At 39.2% G+C, this 13,131-nt stretch overlaps 4 protein-coding genes across 5 annotated transcripts; 2 read left to right on the top strand and 2 right to left on the bottom strand.

Moving 5' to 3' along the window:
- The first annotated feature begins 161 nt into the window (after nt 1-161).
- LOC148179891 (transmembrane protein 223) lies at nt 162-1,196 on the top strand. Its single transcript, XM_088030747.1, has 2 exons — nt 162-679; nt 724-1,196. Exons 1-2 carry the CDS (start codon nt 319-321, stop codon nt 1,023-1,025), a joined length of 663 nt encoding a protein of 220 aa, XP_087886873.1. The 5' UTR covers nt 162-318; the 3' UTR covers nt 1,026-1,196.
- On the bottom strand, nt 1,089-3,468 carry LOC148179890 (kinesin-like protein KIF11). Its single transcript, XM_088030748.1, has 9 exons — nt 3,302-3,468; nt 3,060-3,254; nt 2,838-3,009; nt 2,627-2,792; nt 1,879-2,577; nt 1,708-1,834; nt 1,445-1,656; nt 1,241-1,396; nt 1,089-1,194 (listed from the first exon to the last, which is right to left on the bottom strand). The coding sequence occupies exons 1-9, from the start codon at nt 3,398-3,400 to the stop codon at nt 1,089-1,091; spliced, it is 1,932 nt and encodes a 643-aa protein (XP_087886874.1). The 5' UTR covers nt 3,401-3,468.
- Nucleotides 3,469-3,553: 85 nt separating this feature from the next.
- Top2 (DNA topoisomerase 2) lies at nt 3,554-9,694 on the bottom strand. Of its 2 annotated transcripts, XM_088050295.1 has the most exons (10): nt 9,370-9,694; nt 7,163-8,996; nt 6,116-7,108; nt 5,876-6,071; nt 5,481-5,830; nt 5,156-5,433; nt 5,065-5,082; nt 4,856-4,993; nt 4,640-4,808; nt 3,554-4,591 (listed from the first exon to the last, which is right to left on the bottom strand). In XM_088050295.1, the coding sequence occupies exons 1-10, from the start codon at nt 9,382-9,384 to the stop codon at nt 3,867-3,869; spliced, it is 4,716 nt and encodes a 1,571-aa protein (XP_087906421.1). In that variant the 5' UTR covers nt 9,385-9,694; the 3' UTR covers nt 3,554-3,866. The 2 variants fall into 2 exon arrangements, with proteins under 2 accessions (XP_087906421.1, XP_087906422.1); XM_088050296.1 differs by lacking the exon at nt 5,065-5,082.
- A 139-nt stretch (nt 9,695-9,833) lies between these two features.
- Nucleotides 9,834-12,913, top strand: LOC148179888 (N-acetylneuraminate (7)9-O-acetyltransferase). The gene is made up of 6 exons (XM_088050297.1): nt 9,834-10,151; nt 10,206-10,302; nt 10,354-10,602; nt 10,772-11,039; nt 11,091-11,326; nt 11,382-12,913. Exons 1-6 carry the CDS (start codon nt 10,025-10,027, stop codon nt 12,796-12,798), a joined length of 2,394 nt encoding a protein of 797 aa, XP_087906423.1. The 5' UTR covers nt 9,834-10,024; the 3' UTR covers nt 12,799-12,913.
- Nucleotides 12,914-13,131: the final 218 nt, after the last annotated feature.

The raw sequence follows: 13,131 nt of genomic DNA, 5'->3' as shown, positions 1-13,131 counted from the left end.
TACAGTTTTTGCGGACTAGAGGTTGCTGTTTTCGAGTCCGAAACTGAACCACTACTTTATTAGTTGTCATGGCAACTTTTTTGGGATTGAGTCCGAAAAAGACACTTGTACGGACTGAAACGAGTCTGCAAAACAACAGTTTTTGGAAGTGTACACTAAAAATTGAATTTTCGAATTGATATGTAAGGCCGCATTCTTAGCAACAAAAGCGCGTGAAACCGAAGTTTGTTTTTGTTTTTCCTCCAAAATCCGATCAGCTGATTGCAGAGCTCGCGCCTCGTAAAATAATGTTTAGCTAGTATTTAATTATTATTAAAAATGATAGGATTTTTAAGAGCGCCCCAATTTCTTTCACGCAGCGCTCAAGATCTACCTCGAGCCCTCAGCAACTTTCTAGGAAAAAGTAAGGTTAGGTGCTCCTCCTCGCAGCCCCTCGACGTGAATACAAACGTAGCCAAAGATGTCATATTATTTAAATACGACAATCCGCGTTTCTTCAAAATAATCAACATTTTCGCCGCTTGCCAGTTTGTGTTTTGGTCGTATTTATCAGTGTTTTCTTACACGAGTCTTCGGGACGCACCGGTGAACCCTGCCAAAGACACTTCTTGGTGGAGGAAGATCAATTTGGGGGAAAATAAGTACAGAAATGGAATTGCTGTGATCTCCTTCATCATAGGTTTGGAAATAAATTATTTATTCAATTTCTAAGATTTTTCACAGGTTACGGAATTCTGAGTATTACTTGGACGTACACGTTGAAATCAGTACGTTACCTGATTCTACACCAAGGGGGGCAGAATATCTCGCTAGTCACTTACACCCCTTTTGGGGGTAACAGAATTTCCACCGCCGCTTTGAAGAACGTGAGTTGTAAAGAAGCAAGAACTGTTGCCAAGTCCCAACTACCTCTTAAAGTAAAGGGGCGATATTTGCATTATATTCTTGATATGAGGGGTGAGTTCAAGAACCCCACGCTGTTTGACCACACTGCGGGACTTCGGAGAAAGTGGAAATCGACATAATTTGTATTTTTGTGTAATAAAAACTAAAATATACACTTGATCTATAAAACAATATACACAGAACTATCCTCTTAGAAAATTTTCCGAGACAAATCGTTCGTACTTCTTTTTACTGAACGAAGGCATGTCTTCAAGATCCTTCAGCGCTGACAGTCTCCCTTTGAGTTGCCTGCAACAAACTTCTATTCTCTCTGGTTTAACAACGTGGAAATTACCTAAAAATCACTATTTTCTCTGCTGTTTTAGCCCCCACAGTGTGCAACTTTTCGATTTCTCGAAGAGTCCCGTCGTTTAAAACTGTTAACACTTGCTTAGAGCGTGCGGTCATCGGACTGTCCGTTGAGTGATCCATACACAGCGTAATGGTCAATCTAAAATACAATTTACTTTGTTAAAATTCCCGGGAAAAGTGATCGTACCGATTTTTCTTTGGCGATTTGCGTTTCGGTCGTGGCGTCGCTTGGGCCTTTGATTTTAGTCGTACGCTTCGGCGTCTGGTGCCCATATTTTCAACTTCAATTATGGAGGTGTTTGCTTTGAGTTGTAAGCGCACGCTGCGTCGTCTTGGAGAGGCTCTCGCTATTCTGCCAGTTTTTGGTTTTTCAGGTACTTTAAAAGGACAGTCCTCAAGCTACAAAAGACCAATTTAGGAAGTTTGTAAAACCATCTCAAAGAGACTTACGTCGAGATTCTTTGGCTTTACGCTTTGCGTATTCGATATATCAGCGTTTCTGGTGGTGAGTTCTTCATCAGGACTACTGGCTATAAAACTACTGTTGGGATCATCGCTAACTTCATTCCAAGAGAGCCTAAAAAACGATGTAAAACAGTGGACGAACAATGAACCTGTCACCTCGGTGGCGTCAAATTTTCCTTATTCCTTTTTCTGCCTTTGGGTTTTTTCAGCGTGCTTTCAATAACATCCTGGAATTTCGCCAAAATTGAACTCTCCATTGCGTTAATGTACTTTCGAATCACCGGACTAAAATTCTGTTGATTTTCGCTAACACTTGAAGTCATGCTGGACGAACACAACGGAGAAATATCAAAATTTGAGTTGCTTTCACACAGAACAGGCTCGCGAATTATGGGCAAAGCATTTCTAGGCCTCTTGAAAGGCGTTTCGTACAAAAATCCATTCCCTCGCTTAACAGGCGTTAGACCTTTTGCAAAAAGCGCAGAATTCTCTTTCTTATACTGCAGCATAAACTCATTGACTTCCGGTTTGTTCTTCAACTTCTTCACGCGGTTGGAAAACTCCAAAGTTTGAATAGTCTCCCACAGATCGTCAGAAGTTGCGTTAACGCAAGCAATCAAGGAAACGAAATTTTTTTTGTTCAAAGAGTCATGTAAGAGAGTCGTTATGACTGATTGGCGGTAAGGAATATGATTGGAGTTCGTTGATAATGCTGTCATAACTTGTCCTAAACTTAGTAAGCCTTTATTTATATTGACACCTTCTTGGAAGCTTGAGCCTTGATTTCCGGTTTTGCGGACGCTCTCGCAACCTGCTAAATCCACCAAATTCAACTTGGCGACTGTTTCCGTTTCACTGAAGAATTAAAGATCAGTTTAAGCTGCTAAAAAGTAGTGAAACTTGCCTGTTTCTAATGCAACAGTGCACTGAAAAAATCGCATGTGATCTGGAGCTACTCAGGTTTTGTTTTGTTTCTCCAATGTGTCTTTTACTGCCGCCCAGTTGCAGATAATGTTCAGCTTCAGTGGCACTTCTTACACTTATTTTTTTAACGCCTTGGACTGTAAAACCTGTACACAGCATTGAGAATAACACTTTCAGTTATATTTCATTACCTTTCAGTGGAAGAGGAATTTTTTTATTCTCTGGCCCTAGCAAATCAAATACCTTTTCATTGTAAATCTCCACAAATGAAACAGTCATTTCAAAGTCAATCTCATCGTCTCCAAAAACAAACAAGTCTTCTAAAGTTCGTGAAATTAGCCCCCGATCATCGTCACTTTTCACCTACAATAGTTTGATAAAATAACTGAACTTTACTCAACTCTTAAGCGTACGTTGGGATTTGTTCCCATGGTGTAAGACTTCCCAGTGCCTGTTTGTCCATAGGCAAAAACCGTGCAGTTGTACCCCAATTTTACCTTCTCCACCAATTTTTTCACAGTTTTATTATAAACATCAATTTGTGCGGCCTCATCGGTAAAAATGTTGTCAAAGTAATACATTTGGGGTTTCTCTGTCACCAACAACACCTAAAAAGAATAATTTGTATTTGGAATTATCAAATTGTGAATTTTACAGGTGGGTTTTCATTAACAAGTTGGAGACATGAATTTGCCACCTCTTCTTCTCTTAGAGGTGGTCTTATGCGTACGGAAACGTTCACAAAATCATCCATTTTTCTGCAACAACATAAAAACACGGAAATCAAAGAAACGAAGCGTCACTTTTGAATTCAAACCGTCAACTGATGCGTGAAGTGCGGGCGCACTGGCCAAACTGTCGAAAGTCCCTAGGAAATTTAAATTTACCCGTATAAAAACCATCAAAAATTTTTGTAATGATTTATTAATTAAAATGTTTCAAAATCATCGATTTTGTAATGTTACACTGCTACACATTTACTGAATTCTTTGTTTAACAAGTCGCTTAGTAAAGCGAAAGATAAATTTGTTTGAATTTAAATTATAAAAAACTGATTTTAGTATTCAAACAAATCTACATGAACTGGTTTAAAATTGAGGAGCTACTTGTCAAACCTTCTTCAGCAAAAATGTAATAGTAAGACTAACTTTAATTACCTAAAATTCCTTAAAAAGGTGCCAAAAAGACAACATAACTGTTTACACATATAAAAATTACAATCAGTCTGATTCGTCACTGTCAAATACATATTTTGTTTGCTTGGCGTTCCGCCCGGCTCGTGACGATTTAATAGGTGGAGATTCAACCTCTGAAGCGTCTGATTCACTTGCTTGTTTCTTTTTAGATTTGGTTTTACTTTTAGGTGGTAAATCAAAATCTTCACTGTCTGACGACTTTTTCTTCTTCCTAGCTTTCTGTTTTTTCCCTTCATCATTCTCAACCTTCTTCTTCTTGGGTTTCGGTTTCTTCGTCTCCTTCGTCTCCTTTTTCGCAATAGGAACATCCGAATCCGAATCCGAATCAAACATTTTCCGCTTTTGTACTTCCTTTTGCACTGGAGGTTCAACGTCGTTTGATTTCGTTCGACCAACTAATGAATCGAACATATCTTCAGACGTCTCGTGTCTTGGAGGTGGAGATTCGTTCTCACTATCTGAACTGACATTCATTTTTTGTTGAACTGGTTTCTGTTCTTTGACGGCTTCGTTATCGTAAAGTATTTCATCAGCTGATGGTGCGGACTCATCTGAGTCTTTAATCAAATAGTCGTATTTTATTGGTCTTGTAGCGGCCCGTCGGCTTAGAACTCGCTCCTTCACTACTGGACTACTGCTATTAGTCGCCTCAAAGTCCGCGTCGGAGTCGCTGAACATTTCGATCTCAGCATCGAGATCGTCATCGGAACTTGTAGATTTTTTGCCGCGTTTCTTAGGATTGCCATTGACTGCAAACAGAGACATAAACAAAACAAAGTAAGTAGAAAAGAAGTTACCTTTTGCCTCAGGACTTTTTTTCTTGAAGTTTAATTTGGTTTGTTTAAGACCATCTTTTCCTTTTTTAGCCTTGCCTCGCTTTTCCGCTTCTTCCGGTGTGCCGAGTTTTTCTTTCAGTGTTTTTCCTCCTTCCACCATTAAATCGAACTCGTCTTTCTCGACCTGAACCTGAGGGAGTTATTAGAAGCTGTCTTACTCCATTCCTTGTTATTTACCTCTTTTTTGGTACCCCGCTTTGCTTTTGATTTCACAGCTAACTGAATTTTCTTTTTTAGATCCTCTGAAATCGTCGGTGCAACTCTTTGAGCCATCGGCGACGGCATTGTTTCCTGATGCTGCAGCTTCTTTCTACCCTGTAAAAAATAAATGAGTCAAAACTCTTAACAGTTCTATTGTGTTCAGAGCAATCATATAACAAACTTACCCGTCCAGTTTTTATTTCCTTAGAAGCAAAACAAAGAAACATTGACGACGTTAAGCACAGAATGGTGGAATTAATAAAAAAAAAAACTTACCGTGGGTTTTTCATTTTTCGCATTTTTCCCGAGCTTGTTGCTTCCCATGTCATCAAGTCTTTCTTTCTCCTCCACTTGGTCCAGTTTTTCCAAAAACACATCTAGATCTTCTTTCCACAAGTCAGCATTAGTCTTCTTTTTCAAAATGTCGAGTTCTTCCAACTTTTTGTCTTTCTGTCTCAACAACTCATTCTTCTTTTCCTCCGTCAACATCCACATGGACATTCCGAGTAAGTAGTCGAACTTCTGCACGTCCGTCGAGTTTCGGAATTCTTTTTCTGAAAATTACGAGTAGTGGTGGATTATCAATCATTGAACAACTAACCAGCATCAACTGGTGCTTTCTTCGGTTTTGCTTCCTCGTTCTCTTGAGATTCCTCTTCTTCCTCTTCTGGTGGTGCTTCTTCTTGTTCTTCGTCCATTTGACTTCTTCGTTTCCACTCTTTGAGAGGATCCGGTGCGTAACCCCTCTTTAAGAGTTCCTCGACGATGGTTTTTCTCTTTTTGTTTTCGACAACGAGGGTGTGGTTACACTTTTCCATTATAAAACGCGCTTGATTACTTAATTTCGCGGCTTCAGCGCCGAGCATTCCTTCCAAGTAATCTTTGCGTTTTTGATACATTTTCAAACGCAACGTGTAGTATTCTTTCAGGATATCAAGAGGCGATTCACATCTTAAATACAAATGTGAAATTGTTATAAATGTTGTCAAACCTTACCTTTTGATGCAACTGAGTTCGTCAAAAATGCACATTGAACCTGTGCCAATAAGACTTTGCAGTTTGAAAAATTTATGCAAACCATCTCTTTCCAATTGATCTAATTGACCGGGTTGCAAAGATACATTAAATTTGATTGTAAGATCGGTGTTGTAATCTTTATAGTCGGATAAAACAGACTTGACTTTTTCCGAGCCTGGAAAAAAATGTTAGAAAAGTGATTTTTCAGTGAAAACTCACCGTGAAGAAGAGGCTCCAAAACGTTCTCCTTATAGTTCTGCGTCCATGTACCAACAGGCAACTCGGTGATTTCTAGTTTATCATGACCAGTGATGGCTATTTCTCCACTGACTAAATATCTGTGATCACCGCAATCATCGATGGTTCCTTTGAAATTTTTGTACCAAGGTATCATGAATTCTGGTTCTCCACCATCCAACATTGTTCTCAAGTTTGCCACGATTTGTCGTGGATTATAATTGGGGATTTTCGTCATCCAACCTGTGCCAATGCCATCAGCACCGTTCACCAGTATCATTGGGATGATAGGGATGTACCAAACTGGTTCAATCTTCTGGTTATCATCATATTCGTATTTCAAGAGCGTGTCGTCATGTGGATGGAAAATTAACCGCGCCAAAGGCGATAGTTTAGTGAAGATGTACCTCGCACTAGCGCTGTCTTTTCCTCCAGATACTCTAGTACCAAACTGACCAATGGGTTGGAGCAAGTTAATGTTGTTGCTTCCCACAAAATTCTGGGCCAAGTTGACGATCGTCATGGCTAAAGAAACTTCACCGTGGTGGTACGCCGACATTTCCGCAACGGATCCTGCCAATTGCGCCACTTTTACTTCTCTTTTGTCGTTACGTTTGAAGCACGTGTACATGACTTTTCGTTGGCCGGGTTTTAGACCGTCCACCATTGAAGGAATGGATCGAATATTATCAGCATTTGAAAACAACACCAATTCTAAGTTGACAAAGTCGGTGTAACTGACGTATTTCGTGTTTTTAGAGTAGAGGTACTTTTCGGGAAGCCCAAACTCTTTTCGTCTTTTGCTTTCAACCATGAAGTTAGTCAACCATTCTTTACGGTGTTCGACGTGTTTTTTGCTAAAAGCTAAGACGATGTGGTCGTCGTCTTGTTGGCCATCGTAGCGGAATCGGATTCGGTGTCTGGCCATGTCGCTGAAGTACTCCTTAGCTTCCTTGGAAGTGGACGTACCCAAACCTGGAAGAGTCAAAATTGGTTAGATTAAAAGTCATTTCATTGCGAAATGCGGACCTTTGTAGTACTTGATCTGATATGTGTGGTGATTTGCAGTAGCGGTTTTCCATTCTTCAAATTCTGGTAGTGAGTAGAATGATAGCTCTTGGTTCTTCTTCTTGGCTTTTACGATAGGTGTGATAAACTCCTCCAGGAAATTCAGTCTTAAAAGCTCCGGCCAGTTGTAATGTATGAAGTTGATCAATAGACCCTTGATGTGTGATCCGTCCTGATCCTGATCAGTCATGATCATCACTTTACCGTATCGCAAGGTCTTCATGTCTTCTTCCGAATTGTACTTCCTTTTGTATTGTAGACCGACAATTTTGATGAGATTATTGATTTCCTGGTTTTCCAAAATCTGTTTATGCGTGGCTTCTCTTACATTCAACAGTTTGCCTCTTAGAGGAAAGACTCCGTAATAGTCTCTGCCGATAACTCCCAACCCGGCCACGGCCAAGGATTTGGCCGAGTCTCCCTCTGTGAGAATCAGAGTGCACTTTAATGCATTTTTAGTTCCAGCCTCATTGGCGTCTTCTAATTTCGGAACACCTTTTAGCTTTATTTGCTTTTTACCACTGGTGGCCTTGGCTAGATCGTTCTGAGCTTTAAATTTTGCCCATGAGAGTACCGACTCGACAATCCCACTTTTGACAATTTGAGTTATAAACTTCTCGGGTAAGACACATTTGGAGCCGAAATTTTTTGCTTGAAGAGTCATATTTTCTTTGGTCTGGGAGTCAAAAGTTGGGTTGACTATTAAGCAATTAACGAATACCCACATGTGGTTCTTGACTTGAAAAGGTTTGATGGCAATTCCACCTTTGTTCTTTTTCTTCAACACCTCGATAAGTTGTTTGACTATCATGTCTACGACGTAGTCAACATGACGACCACCTTTAGTAGTCGCTATACTGTTTACAAAAGACATTTGTTGAAATCCACGATCGGAAAGGGTCACGCCAACTTCCCAACGCTCGCTGATGGTTTCATAGACAACTTTTAGTTGTCCGCCAGTGTCGTCTTCTTTTCCTTTAATAAACAAATCGATGTAATCCTTAAAATTTTTCACAGGGACTCGTTTCCCGTTTAGAAAAACTTTAACTCCGCGGGTTGAAGCGGCAACGTCATACGCCCTTCTAGACATTAAACCAACAATGTCATCGTCTAACTTTTCCATTTTGAATTTCTCCAAGTCGGGGCTAAACGTGATTTTAGTGTAATCTTCTCCAATGAAGTCTTTTACTTTTGGGTCTGAGGCTTTCCCCATGTTACTCCCCCAAGTTTGCTTATACTGGCGTTTGTACTCTTTAGCCGCTGTTTCAACAGTAAATTTTGTACTGAAAATATTGCAAAGTTTGGCTCCGTAACCGTTTCGGCCTCCTGTGACTTTTTCTTCTTCGTCATTGTAATTTGAGGATGTTAAGAGATGACCGAATATCATGGTCGGGACGTACATGTTTTCATCCTTGTGCATGACTACAGGAATACCTTGCCCATTATTCCAGACTGAAATAACGTTACTTTCGGGATTAATTTCAATTTTTATGCAGTCCATTTTTTTGTCTCTTTGTTTATTGTCGGCGGCATTTACCAAAATTTCATCGAAGATTTTGTATAATCCGGGGACATATTCGATTTGCTTTTGGACGATCATATCTTTGTCGCTATCAAAAATCCACATTAGTTCAGACACTTTTTCTACAGAGCCAATGTAGGTGTCGGGACGAAGAAGGATATGTTCCAGTTGAGACTTTTTTTGGTAGGTTTTCTCAATGGTTTGTTTTTTTGAGGCTGCTTTTGGAGGGGAAGCCCCATCTCCACCTCCACTCGACATATTGGCAAACATTGCCTGAAAAAATAAGAAAAAAAATGTGAAAATTGGGGGCTAAATCAAACTAAATTCAACTGACTTGGGACTAATTCTAAATTAAAATTGTTTTACCGAACTTGAGTGTTCATATTTGAATGAAGCCGCCATGGATAAAAAAAATACAAAATCGACCGTTTCCCGCTTTTTACATAAAAACATTCCAGCGAGAACAATTAACAAGATGATTGTTCTTACATAAATTGTTAAAAACTGAACATTAAAAGTCCAAAACTGCAGGAATAACCGTTAAAGCAACCTCAGAAACTGTTAACGGAAATTTCAAACAAACAACGCTCTGAACATAACCTCACAGATTTCGCGTATGTTGTGATAAAATTCCTGGGTCTTGTACCTTTATGTTTGCCATTGTGGCCCCCCAAACTTGTATTTAGTTCTCAAAGCACAAATGATTGTTGTCACTTAAAACATTTTTCCGCAATCTTTAAGTTCACATAAACAAATGGCCGGCAAAATTGCACAAAACACAAGCAAACACCAATTTTCTAGGCGAAGCTACAGCATCAACGACTTTCGTTAATTAAAAAGTAAGATCGGGCACTTTCGTCGAATATCCGCGAAAGCCACCAATGAAGAATCTCGAGCACTCTCCACTGTTTCTTAAGGGCCAATAAAATTCAAAATTTTAAATAGGAAGTTGTTTGGTTACTTCAAAATCAATATGGCCAGCCTGCACCGGAAAATTTTCATTTTCCCCGCGTGAACTCGTCCGCGCTATCGTCACTTTTCACAGAACTAGAAGAGAATATTCAAGGAATTTTCCCACACGAAACCGACTAGCATTTTCGTTTCTTGTTAAGTGAAAAACGCGGAAATTAGCTTCAACCGCCACCACTGTCAACCTGCAGAATGACACCTGTAGAACAAAAAAGTTCCAGGAATAAACCATCCCCCTAGCTCATGGAAATGACAGCTTGTCAAAAACTTGGAATTTCTCATGTGATTGTTTACTGTAGAATGTAGCAATAAATGGTTTTAGGGAAATTAGTATGACCAGTGACAAATCTCGGATAGAAAAAATCATCGATCAAATTAACGCCGCTAATGCGAAAAAAATCGCACTTTTGCTAGTGATAGGATTTGCATGTTATCACGGAATTCTTCACGTTAGATATGGTAAGCGAGTTGTTATTGTTTTTGGCACCTGTGGCTAACTTTGGACACCTTCAGGAACAAATTCTTGTAAGTGGTTACTGTCAGACGGACGTTACAAAGGCGACCAAGAGTGGCAACCCTATGGCTGCATGCTCCATCACTACACAAAGATGTAAATTCTCAGTCAGGTGGATTAAAACGGTATTTTATGACTGTCTTTTAGTGATACCAGAAAGTGTCTACGTTACATAGCGTTTTATGGCACCAACACGCATTTTGTGTTTATTGGAGATAAGAGAATTCAGGATTTGTATGCAACGTTAATTAATCACCTTCTTGAAGAGGATGAAGCGCCTTTTACATCACCGGAAGATCTCGCTAAAAACTTAACACATATTGATCACAAGTCTAAACTTAAAGTTGAATTTTTTGGAACTCCAATTATCTCCAAACAGATGATTGATAAATTCAGGTATAAGCAGAAATAGTCCAGGCAAAATAAACATGAACCTCGGAATAATTCGCATACGGCTGATTTTTTGTGTGGACCTTCATTTTATTGTTCTAAACAAATTGTCAAAATTTTTGTGTTTATTTTACCTGGACTAAAACTGATGGTATTTTAATTGTGATGTTTGAAGAGAGTGGCAAAAATCCAAAGAACCCCCATCTGTGATAGTTGCTGGGTGTGCACTAGAATCTATTAAATTATCAAACGCTTCTCTAGCAACAGTTGAAAACTATAAAGTAAATTTGACAAGACTTGTGCAGCCTATTAATAAGCTTTACAAGAAAAAAACGAAAGTCTTATGGACTTTACAAGAGCCGGTGAATTCCGACAAACTTAAGCCAGAGCTTCACATGATCACTAATGAAATTATTGATCAGTATAACAAGGCTGTGGTTGAGGTAAGGTAAAACTTGAGCCAAACTTTCTTCAGTTTAATTGAGTTATTTTAGATTCTGAGGTATTCAGATGTGGAGATATGGAGAAGTAGTAGACTTGTGGCTGAAGGAATGCTATCAAATAGCCCTGATGGAATCCATTTGGCGACGAGACCCTTGCAGTTTGATATTCAAATTTTTATCAATATGTATTGTAATGACTACATGAATTTTAACGACGGGACATGCTGTAGTTCAATGGAGTCTTACACAACGTTGCAGATAGTCACATTCGCCATTCTTTGTATTTGGTAATTTTTAAAATATTGTAAAAAGGCACTGAAAGGACGAAACCATTTTTTTCAGTGTGACTGTGGCTGCGATGATGAGCCTCCATCGCCTGCTCTTAAAACTGAAAGGCCGGCCTATCCATGAGTATAGCATGCTCTCAGAAAACGATCTCCAGCCCCAGCAAACTGTACCAAGTAACTACTACAACCTCTTCATTTCACTCGCGAAAATGGCACTCATTATGTCATACTTTTTTATCTGTGACCGCACAAATTTCTTTATGAAAGAAAACAAGTACTACTCTGAGTTTAGTTTCTGGCTTCCAATAGGTTACGTAACTGTATTAGGTCTGTTTTTCACTGAAGACAGTAAATATACCAAAGTAATGCATCGTGATCAATTAAACGAATGGAAAGGTTGGATGCAGCTAGTAATTCTAGTGTACCACATCACAGGAGCCAGCCGCATCTTACCCATAAACATGCACATGAAAGTATTAATATCTTCGTATTTATTTCTCTTAGGATATGAACAGTTTTGTTCGGTTTGGCGGCGGGGTGATATAGGCATAGTTAGTTTCTTCCGAGTTCTCTTTCAGTTAAATTTCATGACAGTTACTTTGTGTCTATGTATGAACCGGCCATATCAGTTCTATTACTTTGTGCCGTTACTTTCGTTCTGGTATTTAATGACGTACTGTTTCCTAGCTTTCCCGCCTCACATTACAGCGCAAAGCTCGGAAAACAATGTCATGCAATATTTTTATTTACTTATAAAGTTCATTGTTTTGTTCACTGTGATTACCATTCTCTTCATGTCGGAAGTCTTCTTCGAAAAAGTGTTTGTTACGAGGCCTTGGAAGGCTCTGTTCGTCACAACAGACGACGACATCCGCGAGTGGTGGTTCCGATGGAAGCTCGATAGGTACTCAATCATGTACGGAATGGGTTTCTCTGTAATTCTGCTCTTAGCCCAAAGATACAACATTTACGACGATAACAATCACAGTAATTTATTTTCACGGGGTCTCGCGCTGACTGGCACTTTGGGAGCAATAATGGGCATCGGCTGCTACATTTTTATCACTTTCTTGTGTTCAACGGAATTAGAATGCAGCGAAATTCACTCTTACGTAGTTTTTATCCCCATTGTTGGATATATCGTGTTGCGGAATATTTCCGGAGTGTTGAGAACAAGATATTCAAGCCTGTTCGCATGGTTTGGAGAAATTTCTTTGGAATTGTTTATTAGTCAGTACCATATTTGGCTTGCGGCAGATACGCATGGAGTTTTGGTACTTATTCCTGGTTACCCCGTTTTAAATGTGATGATAACTTCGTTCATTTTCGTGTGTGCTTCCCACGAAGTTCATCGTTTAACCAAAGTTTTGTTGCCATTTGCTGTTCCTTCTGATTGGAAATGCGTGTTGCGGAATTTTATTTTGTTTTTGGCGATTTTAGTGCCTATTGGAATAAATGATGGGATGTTTTAAGTCGAATTAAGCTGTTTGTTTCATTTTGTACTTTTAACAAGAAGCGGTCGCATTGTAAATATGTTTTTACATTTGTAATTGTAGGAATTTCATTAATTAAAAGTTTTTGTAAGAGGCCTTTTTTTATTTTGCGAACTTCGAATTTTTTGCGAGATTTGTCTTATTTCTTGTCCTGTGCGTATTTTAAACTCGGATTCGGAATCTGCGTAAAATAACCTCTAAAAACGTAAATTTGATCTAAAAATAAGCGAGAAAGTGACCGCAGAAGGTTTTAGACATGAAATTATTTCGAACTAGGCCACCAGCAATACAAGTCATTCTCTGAATGTTACA

This window comes from Gnatocerus cornutus, chromosome 2 (genome assembly GCF_029298725.1).
Source record: "Gnatocerus cornutus isolate USDA-ARS CGAHR chromosome 2, icGnaCorn1.1, whole genome shotgun sequence".
Lineage (NCBI taxonomy): Eukaryota > Metazoa > Arthropoda > Insecta > Coleoptera > Tenebrionidae > Gnatocerus > Gnatocerus cornutus.
This window is presented reverse-complemented; position numbering and strand designations above follow the sequence as displayed.